Source organism: Centruroides sculpturatus, unplaced genomic scaffold, assembly GCF_000671375.1.
Source record: "Centruroides sculpturatus isolate CEXI.00-Female unplaced genomic scaffold, Cexi_2.0 scaffold616, whole genome shotgun sequence".
Classification (NCBI taxonomy): Eukaryota; Metazoa; Arthropoda; class Arachnida; order Scorpiones; family Buthidae; genus Centruroides; species Centruroides sculpturatus.
The window spans coordinates 239,266-260,952 of NW_019384942.1; the positions used below are offsets into that span (position 1 = coordinate 239,266).

A 21,687-nucleotide genomic window follows, 5' to 3' on the forward strand; every position below is an offset into this window, starting at 1 on the left:
CAGCGATTCCCAACCTGTGGTACGCGTACCCCTAGGGGTACGTGATAGATTGTTTAGGGGTACAGAAAAAAGTTAGTTATTATGGCCGAAAAAATAATATATTATGTATCACAAACTAATAGTATTAAAAATTATTAGGTAAGTATGTTCCTTGCAACAATCACAAATTTATTTTGCATTTTTTCATTTACTTTTTTTTTTCTTTAATTTAATTAAAGTTACAATATGTAAAGTTAACAATACGGGTACTCACTAAATTTCTTAAATGAGGGGTACAATCTAGAGATATGACATGTCACGGGGTACACTAATGAAAAAAGGTTGAACCACTGGACTAGTAAGTTGAGTTTATTATCGTCTGTACAGTATGTAAATTAGGTACCGTAAGTCTAATACAGCACTAATTTTATACATTTCTTGTGAAAGAAACACTTCTTATTCAACGGCCATAAAAATTATTTATATTAATGATGTCTCCAAAGGTCAAGTTATTTTTCTGCGAAAAATTCGTTATTAGAAATCGCGGGTGCTGTTCCGCAACGAAAACCAGCTTTAAGCAACGGCGTAGTCGAACGGTACACACTCGGTAAGTAATCCTATAATTTTTTGTTTATAGCATAGTTTATACGGATTACTCCCAAAAAATTATACGTGTTTTGGAAATGTTGAGTGGAATTAATCTAGAATCGGTTAATTTTATAGAAGAAAACCTTTCGAACAGCCTTAGTCCGTAAAGTTCCCACCTATTGGGCTGCGATTGGCTCATGTATTTAATCATTCCTACAATGTAAAATTCGATTAGCGTGGAACGTATTTAAGCGTTATAGGGGGGTCTACTGTATTAATTCTTGTTTTATTTGTGCATGTTCTGTAAGTTTGGCCTGTTAGAATACTAAATCTTACAAATATTTTGAAATTTGTAAGATTTTTCCTCTTCTATAGACTTGATGATATCTTGACTTCTGAATACAAAGTCTTCTTTCTTCAGAACTCCTTTTTTAATGTGTAGTGTTTTGCATTTGTCTAGACCAAATTCCATTTGTATATCATTTAAGTGTGTGTGTGTGTTTAGTTTGTAAGAGATGATGAAGCTGATTCTGTGTGTGGATGTGTAAAGTTTGATATTGTCTGTGTACATGAGGTGTGATAATGTGAACAGTGTTGTTTTATCCTTCATTGTGCTGTTCTATTACTTTCTGAACTAGGAAAACTTTTATAATTTTATTATTAATATCTTTCTAAATTAGATCATTTAAGTTGTTTTGTATAATATCAAAAAAATTTTTTTGAATAACGTATTTTTACTTTGTATTTCAACTGTTTTTTTTAAATAAAATATAGTCTAAAAATTGTTGAAGGAGCAATTAAAAGAATGAAAAATGTATGAGGTGTAATTTAATAAAAATTTCAAGAATTATTTTTAAAAAATAAATGAAAGTACTTATTGCCACATAGAATGAGCTTCCTTCAAAGCCTCTTGACATATAATACACTTTTCTCAGCATTTCTGGAGCTGCTGGAACACTGATTTTAGAATGGCCTTTAGAGACCTTGTTGCATTTTTTTCTATGGCTTTCACATCTTTAAACTTTTCCCTTCAACATAGTTTTCCTTTTTGGGAAAAGAAAAAAAGTCAATGGGAGCTAAAACTGGCAAATACCGAGGATGTTCAACCAATGGGGCATTGTATTTGGCTATTACTGGTTCAAATACTAGGACGTCATGCCTTATGACATGGCACAATGTTATATTGAAGAAACCATGGTTTGAACTGCCATTTTTCTGGTTCAGTGCTGCTCAACCAAAATTGTGTGTGAAATAGGGAAAATTGTGTGTGAAATAGGGAAAATGGTGTGTGAAATAGGGAAAATTGCCACAAAACTGGCCATTTTCCCTATTTCACACACAATTTGATTGTCACATGTTTCTCCTGTAGGCCCAACATTTTGGAATGCAACACTACACAGATAGTTTCCCTTCTTTTCACTTCCCTGCACTTCACGCGAGCCACTAAGGTGACATCTGGTACACAAGCACCCTAATGTCTAGACTAGTGTGCATGCCAGAACTGCCAAATCTATGATGCAACATTTTTTCATGTGCCAATTGAAATTTTTTGCAAAAGATATGTTGTTATACTAGGGCAGAATGTGTCCAGCTGTTGACTAACAAGATTGTGAACTGAACAGCACTGAAACTTGAATTTGAAACTATTCTCTTACAAGGGGACATTATGGTCTTGGAAATTCAGTTCAGGATGAGACTTTGCAGATTACTAGTATACCTCACAGGTGTCCACCCAGAAGAATTGTAAAGCTCACTAGCCAGAAGATTACAGGAAAAAGTGCTCTAAAATTTTAAGCACAGTTCATATACTGGTCGATTTTATACTATGACAGCACAGCGAAATGGTTGTCTGTAGCGAACTTGCTTGCCATGCGGGTGATCTAGATTCGATCCTACCTTCAGCTAAAATTTTTTTTTTTAATTGTTTTAAAAATTATAACAACTCTTCAATAAGGTTAATAACCTAAAAATATTATCAATTAAATCATAAATAATAATCAACAGCTATACTCTACTCTTCCACATAGAAACCAGTTCCTCAAATTTACAACGAATATTTTTAACCTCTCCACAGCTTATAATATCTTAAAATTTGTAATAACTTTTTAATGACAATAGTAATTAAAGTTTCAATGTACCTTCATTAAAAGTGCATTTGAAATTATTCAACTTTTTAAAAATAAAATATTATCTTTATATCATTAATTCACATTTTAATTAGCTGTAACAGTCATTTCATAAATAAAATAAAATTATTTATGATTTAATTGATAATGTTTTTAGGTTATTAACTTTATTGAAGAGTTGTTATAATTTTTAAAACAATTAAAAAAAAAAAGATTTAACCAAAGGTAGGATCGAATCTAGATCACCTGCATGGCAAGTGAGTTCGCTACAGACTCAGCCATTTCACTGTGCTGCCATAGTATAAAATTGACCAGTATATGAGCTGCGCTTAAAACTTTAGAGCCCTTTTTCTTGGAATCTTCTGGCTAGCGTGCTTTACAATTCTTCTGGGTGGACACCTCTAGGGTGTCCACCCAGAAGAATTGTAAAGCACGCTAGCCAGAATTGTAAAGTCTCATCCTGAACTGAATTTCCGAGACCGTAAGGTCCCCTTGTTAGAGAGGAATTCTCCATTCCTAAGAGAATAAGTAAGCATAATCTATATTTATTAAAAAGAGTTAAAAGAATAACTGAAATGCTTCATCTCCAGGTAAGGAAAAGCACCAATCCAAAATGTCTTGGTATTGGAGATGAGAAGCAACACCATGTATAACACTTGAATTCTTCCAAAGAAAACTAGAAAACTTACATATATATTTAGGGGCAGGAAGTTTTGAATCTTGCAACTGAGAAGGCAAGTTTATTTTGAAAAATATCTTCAGCACAACAGTATAGACACTTATTTACGAAAAATGAATTATATAGTAACTTAACTAGCAAATATTGGAGACAGAATTGATAGGTAGGAAAAGTTTGGGAAGGAAGGAAGAGTCTCTATACATCTATAATTTGCAATGTTTTGATTGAAACAAATCAAGACACATGGGTATTCATTCTGGAACTAAGAACAATATTAAAGGTATTTCTCAGATTTGAGAAAAGGATCAAGTAAACTGAAGGCCATTATAACAGTTGCTGGTGGGACTACAACAGAAGTAGCTGCATTAACATAGTTTGTGCAAGTATTATTATTCATTGTAGAAACTTGGAAACATTTGTTGCAGAAAATACTGTTTAAGCTCAGACATGGTAATGACTGTAACAATAGAAATCTGTAAAATTCTAAAGACAAACTTTGTTTATTATTAATAACTCTGTCTGTTGCCATAACAACAATTTCAAATAATTAGAATAAGGGTTCCGTTATCAGTTTTATTAAAGTAACTATGCTATTGCTTTAAAAATGAATGAAATAAACCATTGAAAATCAATTGTTGACAAATGGTTGGAAAATCCAGAAAAACCAAAACCAAGACATTTCATAACAAAAAGAGCTACAAATTTTCCAAAGTATGGTGGATGAAGTGTTAAATCTGTATTGCAACACATTATTCATTCTTTGAAAGCCAGGTTCTGGTGGAAAATATGGTGCTCACAGCTCCCAACTTGATCAGAAGATAATTAAAATTATTTCCAAAAATTAGTCAGATGTTCAAATCAAAGACCTGAACATCTAACCCTCTCCTTGTGAGATGGAATAACTTCATTATATTCTTTTTGCTGTTATTTCCACTGATTAGTCACTGGATTCAACATATTTCATATCAGTTATCTATATTCTCTATTCATGTCCTGAATGCATATATGATGAGGTTACCTTAGTATGCTCTTGGGGATAACATTCTCTCTCTCTCAGGAACATAAATGAAGACTTTCCAACTTATAGTCCATAGATGGCATAGACTTCATTTTTTTCTGAACTAGTTTCAAATGTTACTTCTCTATTATTGCTATTGGTAACACTGTTTCTAATATATGTATTTGTATATGTCAGTTCTGCCTAGACTGTACTGTAAACAAGGTTTAATAATTTGCAGTTCATTCTCTGCTATCCCATTTTTCTCTAGAAAATAGATCAATGTTTGTCCATGTACAACAACATGTCTTTTGCAAAAGGTTTCCTAGACTGAAACAAAATTGTAAGTTGTTATTTGTATGTGTCCTCTTTAGGGTTATCTGAGTTTATTTCTCATCATTGTCTTCCATTTTTTAAAATGAATCAAGACATATTCCTTGTTTTTCAGAAAGACTGTGTACTGTTCATACTTCATGTCTTTATTAATGATGCTGAGGGTGTATCTGTATTTGGATATACATAGTTTTGGACATCAAACAGACCCAACAAATCACCGTGCACTAATTTAAGTGGTTTTAGTCATCTTTTTGATTTTTCATTTGAGAAAGGTTGACATATTGATTTCTCTTTAATACATGGTTCATACTTCTCTAACTCTGAAATTGGCATTCAAGATCTCTTATATTCTGGGTCTTGACCACCTTTAAGATTTCTTATGTATTCTTATGCTTTAACAGATGTCAAAAATCTAGGGGAATCTTCTTGCTTTTGCATTCAGTAATGAGCACATCAAAATCTTTAGGCTGACTCTAATAAAATGGAGTTGTCTTGATGAGGAATAGTCTGTCAACTTTCCTACTTTCAATTAGTCTCATCAACAGTATAACAATCTTTGTCAGCAAACAGGACTTTTCTGTTCTCAGTAATTTGGATTACTGATAATATAAGGATTGTAATGATAGAAATCTGTAAATTTCAAAAGGTAATAACTTTTATTTGTAATGTAATCTGAAAGATTGTACTTTTATTTAAGTTTGTTTTTAAAATACATTTAAGACTTAATTATAACATTTAAGTTTTGATTTATTCCTTTTGATGTTTCTTTCAAATGCACTTAATAAGATTTTTGACAGTATTTCCTTCAATCATTCTGACTGCTTTTTTCTAGTTCAGAGGAAAATCTTTAATGTCTTTTCCTATTCTGTTTTTTTTTAGTTTATTTTTTTTACAAGAGACTAAAATCTTTCTATTGGTCAGCACTGTGGTAAGTTTTGTGGATTCATGTCTCTAGGTACAAAACTGACTTTGTGCTGTTCCAGCCAACTTACTATGGATAATAATACACTATGCAAAAAGTAAGTTGGCTTGAATAGCTAACTTACTTTTTGCATAGTTTATTGTTGCCAAATCTGGCCAAAACAAAGTATGGCCATCACAATTTCTTAAAAAAGGAAGACAACTTTTTAAAACATTCATTACTATAACTTTCAGCACTAATATTTCCTTTTATCACAAACAACAAACTTTTCAATCCATGCTGGAAAACTGCTTGCCATACTGGACATTTTAAGCCAAACTTTTCAACACTGATTAATGTTTGATATTCTGGAAGTACTACTCCTTCAAACTGTATAATAACATGGGTCAGGAAGTATTGAGAAGTCAGCCCTTACATGTATTTTGTGTCTAAAACCAAACAAGCATTTGTCTTGCCAATTAAAGAATATAATTTTGAGCTGTTTTTAATTACCTACTTTTGTTTTTCAGTCACTTTAAGTATTTGTTTTTTTTTATATGATCTCATACTTGTATGCTCCTTAGCCATTTGAATCAGCATTTGATTAGTTTCACATTATTTTGCAAAACATCTCTCACTGACTTACTAAGAGAGCATGTAACACCTAACAGCACTTAGGAAAGCAAGTTCAGAATGGATGGAAGATTCTACATAAGAATATAAAATTCAAATCTCCCAAAAAAAGAAAAAAAGGAGGATCCACAAAGCATCCAATGTCAATATGACATCCAATGATACTAAAGAGTTAAAGAAGTGAGGATAGTAAGGAATAATGTACAGGTACCCCAGTATAACATGGAGTTACATTCCAAAAAATTGCCATGTTATACGAAACAAAGAACTAGTGCAAAAAGGGGAGTTAGGTTCCAAAAATTAAAAAACATGCTTTCAAATCCTTCTTTAAATCAGATTTATTATTCATTTTTTTAATGGGTAAAATACTTATTTATTATTTAAGTAAATATTTTACCAGAGGATTATTCATTCTATATGATGATCTCAGCATGAGCATCATCAACTGGTAACAGTTTTTGGGTGAGTTCATTAATAGCAGTCGCTTTGTGTGTCCACTACAACGGGAGTGTGCTGCTGTTTGTAGGCACTTAGGAACAGCAGTGAAAGAAAGAAAGATGGCGGCGCCCGCACTATCGATAGTATTGTGATGGAGGAATCTATAATTCTAAAATATGAGCTTTTAGAGATAAAAGAAGGGTCCCAATTGTAAAATTTAACCATTAAATGGATTATTTCTTGAAAGAGCATTCAAAGTAGACACGAAAAAATTAGAATGCTTGCGTGGATGTATAAAAGAACATACCCTTTATTACATTTCATGTTGTACAAGGATTTTACCTAATTCCCGAACCATGTTAGAGTGAACTCGTGCTATAAAAGGACCGTGTTATACGGGGTTACCTGTATGTTGGTGCACAACAGACTTAGTGAATTATTAGTATCAAATGTGCTTCAAATGGAAAAAATCTGTTGGCTGATCTGACCAAAGCCATCAACTGGATTTTGAATGAAGCTCACTATTTTGTCATTAATCTTACAGAGTGATTATTGAAGTTACTCAGTGCAGTGATCCCCATTGACTGTTGAAAAAGACAATGTCTGATTATGTTGTTACTAATAGTTACTCCTCCTCTTTTTGATTGTTGCAAGTTTCTTTTGCTGGTGTTTTATCATACAGGCACTCCTCACTTAACAATTGAGTTCTGTTCATATGACTAAATCATTAAGTGAATTGGTTGATAAATGAGAAGCTTAATTGTTTTATTTATTCTTGATAATGAAATGATTCAAAGGAAACTCAAACTTTGATAACTTTGCTTTAGTTTGCACCTGTTACATATTACAAAACATAAAAATATAATCAGCAAAATTATTAAAATGTTGAACCAAAAACATTAAAGTTAATTCATTAAAAAAAATCATTCAGATTAATAGTTTAGTCTTCAAATTCTTCAAAGGGTGATAACAGTTTCAGGTCATTAGTGTCGTCATTGGCGTTATCAGCAGCTTAGTTTAAAAAATGCTTTTTGTCCATATAATAATTGTTTAAATAAATTAACTTGTACTGTTTAAAATTGGACTTATTAACTAAAGTTGACTGCCAGTTTAATAAGTTTACAGATCAATTCTTCAATCAATTACTTTATATTTTACAATGAATACTTGCATATATAACTCAAGTAATTGGCTGAAAATTGATCTGTTGACTCGTTAACTGAAGTTGACTGCTGCTTTAATAAGTCCACATTTTAAACCTTACTAGAGTTCATTCTTTTAAACAATTATCAGGAGCTGTAGAGGACCTGGGTAAGGAAGATGACTGTGAAGAAATGGAAGTGCTTGTAGAGATAGAAGTCTTGGGTATATTCTTATAAGAATCTTGTTAGTGTGATACACTGTAAATTTCTTGTTTCTTCATAATTTTTATAACAGCATCATAAAAGTTCATTCATTTGCTGTTCCATTTTTGTGAACTCTTCAACATTCAGATTCATACCCTCTTGTTCTAATATAGCTGTATTCAATTTTGAGAACATAACAGCTAACCCTTGTACAGTACAGTGAATTCCTTTTATGCTTTCTCCTTCTTCCTCTTCTAAGCACTGCTATGCTTTCAACTCTGTTGCCCATCCTTTGATTCTTGGCATTTTCTCCAGGTGAAGTCATGCTCTTTCTTTTCACTGACATCTTGTAATATGGGATGTACTGTACAATAAAGTACACATTTATAAACAAAATATGTAGTTTTAGAGATTGCAAATGCTTTGTGTAGTAAATACTGACTGACTGTGGGAACAAGATTAAGACTACAAAATGGGATTTCCAAGACTCAGACTGAGAAAGAAGAATCTGCCTGGTGGACAGCTGGTCATAAGTCCAAGCAGTCATTAAGTGAGGAGTGGCTATATACATTTTTTGTTTGTTCATTTATGTTAAGTTTATCTTATTTTCAAAACCAGGGTGATAGAAGATATTCCTTTAAATGGTTGTTGACTAAAAGAAATTAAACAATGAATTTTGTTAACAATAATTTTTTTGTTTTCTAATTAAAAATTTTTGTATTTTTAGCCTGTATGTAGACCTGAACATATCCATGAATATCAGCTAACAGCATATTCTCTTTATGCTGCAGTTTCTGTTGGTTTACAAACAAATGATATTATAGAGTACTTGGGAAGACTTAGTAAAACAAGTATTCCAGAAGGTGTTGTTGAATTTATTAAGGTAAGATAAGTAATTTCTTATAAGAGTTTTAACAAAATTTACAAGCAGTCATGCTTATAAAATTTTTTATACATAATGATATACAAATAATATACAAAAAATACAGAATACAGATATGATAAAGCTGATGTGCTTACAATAAAATGACATTTCTAATATGAATCCACTGACTTTATTAAGGATTTTTGAGATAGAAAATTTTTAAAATTTTGGCAAATATTATTATTGTTGTACTGAATAAAATCTGCTCATATATATATAGTAGAGTATAATTTGAGATAATATAGAAAGTTTTTAATTTTTTTTATGAACTGTGATAAATTTTATTACAGTAATACCTCGACTTATGCTATCCCGACTTACGCAAACCCGGAGTTACATGATTTTCAAATCTCGTTGATTTGTCTTTTGTTTGAGTGCCACGCAACTCTTGATTACACTCTCCCCTACACTATTGTTCAGCTTACATGTTCGGACGTGTCACATGGAATCGACATGTAGCTACAATTTATTTTGTGTTATTTATTTCTGTTTGTTATATCTATGAAGACTTGAGAGACTGTATGTGGTGATTTCTTGTAACCGTGAACGAATCAAAAGATGAGATAAGATTAACGAGAACATTTATTAGCTTATGTACATCCGACTTGGATTTTACACAAATTGCGAACTGGGGTACGTTCGTAAAGTCAAACGAGTTAAACGCGTTAGTAACGAATCGTTCGAATAGTAGTAGTCTCGCTCAGTGCGCACGCTCTGCGATGATGACTTTTTGAACGAAACTCTAACGAAGTTCACGAAGGAAAGAGTTAGTTTACTTCATTAAGAAAATGGCGCCCGGCGATATCGATGTTTCTAAATCTACTCGAGTGTTTAAATTGTGAATTAAAAGATGAAATGATTGAAGTAACTGTCCACCCGAAGCAATCTAAGAAAAATATTTCGGATAAGGCTATACTAGCAACATTCCTTTGTGAGTTTTGTTTTTTTAAATATGTGACATATTTATTGTATTATTTTACCATATCATTAGTATTACTATTATTATTCACAAACTAAATGCTCAATTTTCAGAGGCCATTTTTCAGAGATGCTTCAGAAGTAGGTCCTTTTATTTGGACAAGGAACTATTTGCGTTTAGGGCTACATGCTCACCAAGCTTCATTTGAATCAGAGAAGCAAATGTCTTGGTCCTTGTAAGCCAAATGATTGCAGTAATGAATCAGGCTATTTTTTCACTACTATTAATAATTAAACTCTAAGTAATTTGGTACTAGAGATAGGTGTTAGATGCCATCTCATTAAATTTAATAATTATAATTAAATTAATATTTATTAAATAATTTAGAATATTCTGGAAGAAAAGAATTGCCCAGGAGCAGGACTTGAACCTGCAACTCCCACTTACTGTGCAGATGTGTTGCCAGTTATCTACCTGGACTTCTGTCCAATCTTTGCTTAGAGACATATTTAATTTTAGATATAACTATCCATAGTTACTCACAGCAGGTTTTATTTTTTAATAAAATCTTGTAACAGAGACACAACTTTAGCTATGTAAAATGAGTGCCAGAAAAGTCATGCAAGAGCTCATTAGCATTTTTTATATTACATCTATATAGAATTTTATTGTATAAAAAATTTCTGAATGTTACAATATTATTTAATGTTTTATTATCAAGGAATTTTTATAAATTAAATTTGTACAACCCCCACAACAGGGATAATCTCTTTTTGCTAATAAAGATGATGATGATAAATATTACATCTATATAATTATAAAACTTTTTAAAATTGAATTGAACATATGTTTTATGTTTGTAAAATTTGAATTTCTAATTTTTTAAAAAATTTAATAAATAAAATAGATGTATTATATATATCAACATCTCGAAACCTGATGTATTGATGCTAAGCCAAACAATCACTGTAATTAATCTGGCTAATATTATGCTATAACTAATACAATTGTCTCTTGATAGTCCGACATTTTGTAATCTAACATGCTCAGTAGTCTGATGCACCTCCTGTCAAGATCACTGTAGTCCTCATCGCCGTTACATGTCTGTTTGCACAGAAGCATGTCACAACATGAATCTCCCCACCCAATTGTTACACAATGACACACATTTCATGTGTTTTCCACGAGCAGTTCTGTTCGAATGTTGGAAAAGAGAATATTGCAGGCTACTGCTAGCAAAACAATGCCAAATATGTAATCACTTTCAGTAATCTGGATACTTTTGGTAATCCGACACCCCTTTGGTCCCATACCTGTTGGATTATCAAGGACAATTGTAATTAGAAACTAAGTAATTTGGTATTAGAAGTAGACTTTAGGTACTATCTCTTATCTAAATTAATAATTATAATGATTTAATAAGAGATGGCATAATGTCTACCTCTAGTACCAAAATACTTAGTCTCTAATTATTAATTATAGTATAATATTAGCCCAATTGATTACAGAAATCATTTAGCTTACATGTATTACAATTTAATATAATGAAAGCACTTGATTAAAGTATTGGTTATGTACTTTCTGGTATTATTAAATTAAAAAAATAATTTAAAGTTGATATTCTAAATATTTTTCTATGATTTTTACAATTAAACTACCATTAATCTAAACTGATTTTTAGATTACATGGAAAAGCAAAGAACAAAATTTGTGTTGAATTTAATTTTGAAGTTTTTAAAGATAGAAATTATATTTTCAAAAATAATCAATATTTTTGGCTACAAATTGTTGTACATATGAAAAATGAATGGAAATTAGTTAAACTTTAAAATAATTTTAGCGAAAGAATGATCAGATAAATTTATTTGGATCTTATTTTATTATTAGACTAAAACTTTAGATTTTTTGTATTCATGTGCTAATGATGTGTGTGAGTTTATAATTGTAATAACTTATTCTGTTGTATATATATAATTTCCTGTGAATAACCCACAATTTGTGTTCAAAGTCAGTTTGAAAGCAGATGTGGATTATCTGTTGATTTTAAATTGTAGTTATGAACTCACCCAACAGCTTTTCCTTTGTATAAACTTACCAAGAGCATTATTTAAAAAATGAAAGATCTTTTATGGATTGTATATACTGTATACATCTCTTGTTAGGAGTTTTTTCAAAAACCACTAGAACTCATCTACTGAAGATCTTGCAAGTGAATCTGCAAAACTTAAATAATATATGAAATGATGCATTAGTTTCAATTATAATTGTGATTAAAATTTTATATATACGATATCTTCAATTTGATGAGGAATAATGTTTTGTTGACATGATAATGATGCTTGATATTGCTTAAACAAATAGAGAACTGTGTTTTTATTAATGAATGCTTATTATTAGTTCTGAAAGAAGTTAATTTAGGATTTTGATTTTTTTTATTTACAATAAATGCTGTTATCATAAGTGACTATAAACTAATAATAATGAAAGTTTTAACATCTTTTTTCAACTAGAAATGAATTCTCTACTGCCAAGTGTGTATTTGTGTTTTTCTCAGAATTTTAGAAATTTTATCTTAATATACTATTTATATTTGATAATTTTCTGAGATTGTACATCACATATTTTCAAAACAATTAAAAATTGACATCGAAATATCATGTCATCTCAATGCAGTTACAGAAATTGTATTTATTTATTTTTTTCAAATGTAATTAATGGTTTTAATTATAATAGAAACCAAGTTTTATATATTATTACAATATGAATTCCATGCATTAAAAATTCACTTTACCAACTAGCCCTTAGACTAGTGGTTCTTAATATTTTCTGCTGCCTTACATTTCTTGAATTTTTAAAAATGCATTCTCATGAAGTTTTTTATTTTTGGGTTAAGGTAATCCCATTTTCTCATCTGTATTTTAGCTTAACTTTAGATACAGGGTCAGAAATTGAAAAAAAAAATTCATCTACGCATATTAATTAATATAAAAAGACTTGGGTTTAGTTTAGGGATTTACATCAGAAAAAATACACAATGATAAATTTGATATCTATGTATTTTTATTTGTTTTTTTCTGACCGACACTGGGCATCATATTATGCATATCGGTGTGTAAGATATTCCTGAATAAAGAGTAATGACAAAGATGCCCAGTGTCTGTCTATGCACCTAGTTGTGACAGAAAAACAAATAAAATACAACATGGTTTCAGAATAAGCAATAAGTATTTTTATTTATAACCAGTGCTGTGGAGTTGTGTAAAAATCTACCGACTCCACCTTTGCCTTACCATTTGACTTTGACCAGGGGTAGACTTATTAATAAAATAGGCCTGGGAATTCTGATATCATGTGACCTTAGAATAAAAGCTTTACATTTTATTTTTACATTTTACCTTTATTAGAACAGAATTCTAATAAAGATAAAATGTAGAAACGTGTTTATTCCAAAGCTAAGACTCCTTTAAATAATGACATAGTCAATATATAAATATGTATTTGATAATTTTTACTTTCTTGTTATATATAACAGAGGGAAAGTGTAGCGATCTGTCAGAAGATGACTCCCCCAAATTTTTATATTTTTGGACCAGAACTCCCTGAAATGTCAAGATATGAAAAATATTCAGGGTTTTTTTTATGTTGTATGGATGTTAGACTCTGTCTGTGGGACACAATTTTGTTCACACTGTTTGAAACTTAATCACTTCTGTGATTTTTTGAGTTGGATGGTTTAACACAGGAGTTAAGTTTCAAAGTGGTTGAACTAAATCATGCCTCCCCACACATTCTAAAATCTGTGCATACAGAAAAAACCTAAATGTTTTTGTACTTCTCTGTTTCAAGGCTTCCCGAGTCCAAAAGAGTAAAAATCTTGAAGTCATTTTTTGACTGATTGTCATTTTTTTCTTTTGTTAAGACATATACTGTGTAACAGCTGGGAAAGTAATGATGACAAGAATTCTGATTACTTTTTTAAAATACAAAATAAAATGATTTATAAAAATTAATTAAACATTAAAATTTGACACACCTTAATATATAAAGTCATATTTATTGACTTGTTTGATGATGGCAATGGTATTTGGTAAGCATGTATAAATAAAAACAGTAAATACGTTTGTATGCGAACAAATTAATTTAATAAAAATGTTGTACATAATATATGAGTATGCACATATATTAAACTAAGTCAAGAATAAGAAATATAACATTTAGACTGGTAAATAAAAAGGTTGTTTATTTTGCCATGTTGATTAATTTATTATTTTCCATCTGTTATAAACTGAATTACTTCTTTAAAAACAAAAATAGAGAGTATTAAGTCAGCATTCATGAAAGTTTTTAAATCAGATTTAATAATTTTAAGAGAAGAAAATAAACGCTCTACTGAAACTTGTGTTGCTATCAATGCAGTATCACCATTTTAACATCCAAATTTGAAGAACAGTCAATGTGATTTACTTTTTCCATTGCATTGTAAAAATTATCATTAAATTTTGTAAGATCTTTCCTGTATGTGTTTATATTAGACAATTTTGAGAGTAGAGACAAGCTTTATTTTAAAAAATGTGAATGCTAATAATGAGTAAAATAGTCATTAAGTTTGACCACACTGCAGATATGACATGACTCCTCGTGTATCTCCACCCTGTCAACCTTTAATTAAGAACCAAAATATATATCATTAATGCCCCCTTTATACACAAGCTACAGTGGCAAATTTCATTTTTTAAACTTTGTCCATTTTGAGATATTAAACAATATCTCAGAACAGAATAAAGAAATTAAACAAATTAGACACCAACACAGACAAATTTTCCCTGTTAATTGACACTTTTTGGATTCAGGTCTCCAAACATGTAGATTTGCAAAAAAAAAAACAAAAAAACTCAATGACTGACCCCACAGCCCTGTTTATAACTTTGGGGTCTTTTTTTTAAAAAAAAATAAAAAAAATAATAATAATGATAATTTTCAAGAAAAAGCTGGGAAAAAAGTTATAAAAGTTCATTTAAAAAACATTTGTTTTCAGAACAGGTATTTTGCAGAAATTTCATACCAAAAAGGTATATTTCCCCCAGGTTAAGAACTATACCCCAGGTTTTAGACTATTAAAATATACATCATAATATTTAATGATTTTTCCATCAATTGGAATAAATTAGTGCATATTAATTAAAATTTTCTTGTTCAGAAGAAATTAGGGCTATGGTGAAGTCTTCCTTTACTTTAAGGTGCTCATCTACATCATATGCAAAAAATTGTTAAAAAATCTCTGGTTATGGCAGTTATAAAAATTATATTAATTAAAACTTTGTGATGACAGTTGCAATTGAAATACAAATTTAAGAATAATAAATTTTATTTAAAATAACTCAAATTGCAATATTTTTGTTTTACAGTTATGTACTTTGAGCTATGGAAAAGTAAAATTGGTTCTAAAACATAATCGTTATTTTGTAGAGAGCACATTTCCTGTAAGTACATATCAGAAAATATATTAATTTTATAAAAATTTATTTACATATGAAGTTAATTACATAATATTACAAAACTTCATCCAGGATATATTACAAAAACTTTTAAAAGATCATATAATTCAACAATGTCGTCTTAGAAGAGAAACAGATGATTCAGTAGGAATGACAACAGTTCAACAGAAATCAACAAAAACTCCTCAGGTTTATATAAATTTCTATTTACATTATTTTTAATTGCTGGATGCTTTTATAATACATTTTTATTTATGGAGTTAAGTATTAAATTTATAAAATTGTTATTTTAGTTTTCTAAAGAAACTCTCGACAATAATAATGATGAACAAAATAAATCTGTCAATGCAACTTCAAATAATTCAAATACAGTACCAGATGATATTTTTAATTATTATGAGAAAATGGAGAGAGACGAAGAAGAAATTGAAGACTTGCAAACTGTTTCATTTGAAGTAAAACAGGAAACTATTGAAACTATTCAAAAAAGGTATAGTTGGAAGAAAAACATTTGACTTTGACCGTATTTTTGTGGAATTACCTGCATGCTGCATAAAAATGAGAGACCAGCATCATGTTGGAAACCCCATGGTTACTGGCATGATCGGATCTAACAAAACTAGTTGTTAATTAAGCGTTAAAGAAGGCATTCTTCCGAGTACAATAAAATAATAAGATTGTAATTTGACCAACTTAAAACCAGGAAGCAAGTTATCATTTACAAGACAATAAAACAATTAATGACTTACTGTTGTCAGTCAGTCAGTGTGGACTACACTGATCATCTACCCTGGTCTTAAAAATAATACCTTCTTCTCAAATTTCACGCAAAGCTGATGTTAATTGGTGTAAGCTGAGATAATTTTTACAAGTTGCTTAAATTTAATATGTTTATTTTTGCATTTTTGAATCAAATAAAAATAAAATACATATAAAAATAGCACTTTTGGAATTCTAAGAGTATTTTACATTGTTAGAAAGAAGTCAAAATCAAAAATTAAACATATAATCACAGTTTTTGATGTAATGCTGACAGTTTCATGGTTTTAGGATAAAATCTCATTTGTTTTTTAATGCACCCTCTAGATATATATATATATATATATATAGCTTAAACCAGTGTGCTAGCATTCTCCAGGATAAACTGGCATGCTGGTTTTTACCATATGGAAATATATGATTTCATGGTCTCCCAGATAGCCCAGCATGCTGCTCATTTTGCAAAAATACAGTAATATTCAGGAATCATTCTAATTTTAAAATATTATTTTTACATATTAAACATATTTTTCCTTTTTCCAGATGTATTGAATTAGAATATCCACTTTTAGCTGAATATGACTTTAAAAATGACACAGTTAATCCAGATATTAAGTAAGTTTTTTCCTCTCCAATTGTTAATATTTATTATATTAATAATTATTGCTTGATGTTTTATTATAGCATTGATCTTAAACCATCAGCAATTTTAAGACCATATCAAGAAAAAAGCTTGAGAAAAATGTTTGGTAATGGAAGAGCAAGATCTGGTGTAATCGTTTTGCCATGCGGTAAATATATTGACATGCTAATTTTATAAAATTAATTGCAATGTAACATTCACTTACCTATGAGATATAGGTAAGTAAATGTAGAATACAGCAAGTCCTCACTTAACATTTTGTTATAACATCATTGAGGAAAGATACAAGTATGTTTAATCATTTACAATTATCATTGTTTAATCTTCACAAATAGTAAAATTGATTTTATAAGGAGGGAATTAAATGGTGGTATTACAAACATGATTTAATTAGAATAACATTAACCAAACTATCTTGTTTGTCAATTAGCTATGGTAAAATGAATTCATTAATTAAACATCATTTTGCTTAATATCACAGTTTCCAAGAACCTATGTATAACAATTAAGTGAATTTGCTTTAATTTATTTCAGGACATTTAAACTTTAGAATTGAGTTTTTACATTTTAAGTATTAATATTAAATTACTTAAATTTTTTAATAATTTAAGGTGCTGGAAAATCATTGGTTGGTGTTACAGCATGCTGCACTGTACGTAAAAGATGTTTAGTTCTTTGTAATTCTGGAGTGTCTGTTGAACAATGGAAATCACAGGTATGACATTGAATTCTTTTATAAAGAAAAAACTTACCTTTATCATAATGTGTAGAAAAAAACTCTTCAAAAATACATATTTTAATAGAATTGAGTATTTTTATAAAAGAAAATTAAGAAGTTTTTATAATACTAAATGATAGTTACTTTTAGAAACATTTAAAAGACACTTTTAATGATTATTTAGATATGTAAAATATATTATTTGAATAGAAAAATATTTCAAGCTGAAGTTTTATCATGAAAATTTAAATAATTTATTTTAATCTAAATATTTTTTTTATAAAATTTTAAAGAACTACTTTTTAAAGACAATATATTCAACAATATATTGTTTCATAGCTATACTAAAAATAATAAAATAGCAATAATGATTTGATTCTTTTTAATATAAATAATAATTTTAATTTATATTTATACAAGAAATTTTTCAAATTTGAATTAATTTACTGTTTATATTTTTAAATTATTCATCAATGGCAATTTTCAAACATTTTCTCAAAATTGTTCATACAGAAACTTTTGAAATAAGTATTTTTTCCAACAACCACAATTTGGATCATCTTCATTTTCATCAACCTCATGACAAAAAATAATAAATTTTTATTCAGAAATAGAATAAATAAGACAAATAATAAAGTTGCCTTATATTTACAAGGTGGCTAATAAATATTTTAAACTAGTTTACATATACAGTTGACTCCCCCTATAACACAGGTTCCTATAGTTCGGATTCCTATATCACGGCGAAAAAATTACAACAGTATTCGTATAAACACGCTAAAAAAAACTCGTATAATTTGGTAAAACGTCATCGCCGACTCGTGTCACGACAGGATTGGTTGAACCTAGACCAATAGCAGATATTGTACAAACCGTGGAATTTAAATGAGCAGCAGACCTACTGAAAACCATTTATTATTTAATGTCCATAAAAATTATATTTATATTAATGTCTCCAAAGTTCAGCAAATTTTTTGCAAAAAAAATAATTTATCAGGAAGCATGTGAGCACCATTCGATGACAATCTCCACGACGAAAACAAGCTTAACCAATGGCGTCATCGAACGGTGCACATTCAGTAAGTAATCTTATGATCTTTTGTTTATAGCATAGTTTATATGGATTATTCCCAAAAAAATTATACATATTTTGGAAATGTTGAGTCAAATTAGTCTAGAATCTATTAATTTTATGGAAGAAAACCTTTCAAACAGCCTTAGTCCGTAAACTGCATACGTGCCGGGCTGTGATTGGCTCTTAGAATATCAATTTCATAAAGAACGGAATGTATCTATCATGTTATAGGGGGGTCGACTGTATTTAATATTGACAATCCTGTCATAATATGCATCGATTACAACTGTCTATCCAAGGACAATAAAAAAAACGAAATTGGAGACAATAAAAAGCCTTTATTTAACAATATTCTCTTTTATAAATTTTCAAAATGCATTTTGACTTTCTATCAAATTCAGCCTTCTTCAGTTAAGAAGTTTATAGCAATAGTCTTAGAGAAACAATAAAACCAGAACACAGATTTTTACCATCTATGCATGGTAAAAATGATTGAAACTCTATAATATCTATCTAATCATTTTTATTGCTTTTAATTAAATATATAAATGTAAAATTGCAACGTTTAACAATACTTTCTTTCCATAAATATGACGTACTTGAACCTATAACCGATGTGAATTGAATAATTTTTTCACGACGAATGTTTTCATAACCCCTTCTGGGCTCTTCTTCAGGTGAAACAGCTGGATCGAACACCAAAAACGAAATTTGAAAAAATACGAATTCTGTCGAGTTTGAATTGTTTGGATCGTTCCTTATTTCGTCACGTGATATGTTTGAACATGATCGAAGTTAACGATGAACGTCCAAATTCAAGAGAGAGATATTATTATGATACTTAAAAAACGTTCGATTGTGATACATAATTATTCAATACTGTTCTCACATGTTCCCCAGTACCTTTTATTTTTATTTTTTATCTTATTTTTATATTTAATAAATAGTATTTCACTGTTACTCTGTATGTAGTAGGTTTTGCCATGCCATGGAAAGACTGATTTCATCTCTTGAATTAATACAAGTGGATGTGTTGTATGCTCTAAAAATTTCCATCTCCTCCAACCATTTTAGATGGTGCATGCGCGGTGTGGTGACGATTATCTGCGCTCTATTGAAGTCTGCCACTATTTCGGGATCAGTGGCATAGGTGGAGAGTGAAGTTGTGTGTCTGTTACGTTGTACATCCAAGATGTGCTCTTTTATCCTAACCCCTAATGAACGTTTAGTCGATCCTACGTATACCAAATCCCTGCTAAACTGGTTATCTCTTAGAGGGATTGTATAGACTCCTGATAACTTCTCCACCCTGGATTGGTCCTTTTCGTTGCGTAGGATATCGAACAAAGTGCTGCACCTTCTGTATGCTAGGGTAACTTTTTGTTCCTTTGCGATAGTGCCGTATAGAGACCTCAATAGTGGGTTGAACATGATAGGTATCCTCATATTTTCTGTAGTGTTGCTAGTGTTACTTTGTTTCCGTTTGTTCATCCGTCATTCGCTCCAGTTGACAGTCCACAATTTTGCAAACACATTTATATTTATTAATTTGCTTAAAAATGTATTTTATGTGAAAATGGCAATAGCACCAGAGGACGTTTTTTACCATATTTGCATTTTGTTATGTATCTAGTAGCCTCTAAAGAAAGGTCGCCTCCATGTTTGTAAAATTGTGGACTGTCAACTGGAGTGAACGACGGATGAACAAACGGAAACAAAGTATTGTTAAACATTGCAATTTTATATTTATATATTTAATTAAATGTAATACTGTTGGCCATGTTTATATTTATTCATTTTTATTGCATATATATTGGGGTGTTCTGGTTATGCTATAATGACAGAGAACTGTTGTTTCTCTAAGACTATTGCTATAAACTTCTTAATTGAAGAGGGCTTAATTTGATAGAAAGCCAAAATGCATTTTAAAAATTTATAAAAGAGAATACAGTAGAGCGTCAATTATCCAAAACATCAATCATCCGAAAGAATTTCAGTCGGCAAATTTAAATTTTCGCCAGTGCTATGGCACTGCAATCTTTGGCTATGTCTTGGGCTACTGAAATATTTTATGTTTTTGATACTAAATTAACTTCTGAAATATAATTTTTTATTGTTTTTATATTTTTCAATATATTTATTTTGTTCATACAAAATAAAAAAAATAATTTTTAACGATACAATAGTCTTCGTTAGGCTTAACATTGACGAAAATTCAACGCGAAGCGACACGCAACGGAGAAAAATGTCAAGATGGGATAAATTAATATATTTTTTTGTACATAATCGGTTATCCGAAACATCAATCTTCCGAACAACCCCAGTCCCCAATTGATTCGGATAATCGATGCTCTACTGTATTGTTAAAAGCATTTTTTTTATTTTTTTGTCTCCAATTTTGTTTTTATTGTCCTTGGATAGACAGTGATGCATATTATGACAAGTTTGTCATATTAAATATATGAAAACTAATTTAAAAACTTTTATTCAGAAGTTTTGAATTTTTAATGGTTTTAAAGCTTGCTCAATTTTATTTTCAAAAATAAATATTTTAACATAATTTTTTATTAAAAACATAAAAATATATAACAGTTTTACTTACATTTTTGATTTTTATTAATATAAAGATAATGATTATTTTTCACTTTTCATAGTTTTATATATGTTACTGTGAATGACCGATATCTGGCAAATGTCAACATTCTCCGGTGAATGTCAGCATTCATACTGTCGTTTCGTGTATATATGAAATATTTACTAAATATCATTATTTCTCACACTGGCAAATGTCGACATTCAGCATGCACTGATGGTGAATGTTAAATAAAAGTATTTCTATTACATTAGGACAAAAATGCAACTTTTTAATGTGTCAAAATAGGAGAAAGCTTAAGTAACAGCACATGTAAATAAACCGTTGAACCTAAAATGAACAGTACATTCTTAATCAGAAAAGAAAAATAATACACAATAGTAAACTTACACATAAATTATGTGATTAACATTATACAATCTTATTTATTGCAACAACTTAAACTGTTATGGCACTTTGAATTGCACAAGAGTCCCTTGCTTTTACAACTTCATTTATTCGTGGAACACTTCTTTTTGCAATGACAGCGTGTATAGC

At 29.8% G+C, this 21,687-nt stretch overlaps 1 protein-coding gene across 1 annotated transcript in view; it reads left to right on the forward strand.

The window, feature by feature from the left end:
* Positions 1–21,687, forward strand: part of LOC111632145 (DNA excision repair protein haywire-like) — a 36,725-nt gene that overhangs the window by 5,787 nt on the left and 9,251 nt on the right. The window contains exons 3-9 of the mRNA XM_023376518.1: positions 8,751–8,906; positions 15,273–15,347; positions 15,435–15,551; positions 15,656–15,852; positions 16,665–16,736; positions 16,806–16,912; positions 17,376–17,479. Coding sequence (XP_023232286.1) covers positions 8,751–8,906; positions 15,273–15,347; positions 15,435–15,551; positions 15,656–15,852; positions 16,665–16,736; positions 16,806–16,912; positions 17,376–17,479 — 828 coding nt within the window. The remainder of the gene's footprint in view (positions 1–8,750; positions 8,907–15,272; positions 15,348–15,434; positions 15,552–15,655; positions 15,853–16,664; positions 16,737–16,805; positions 16,913–17,375; positions 17,480–21,687) is intronic.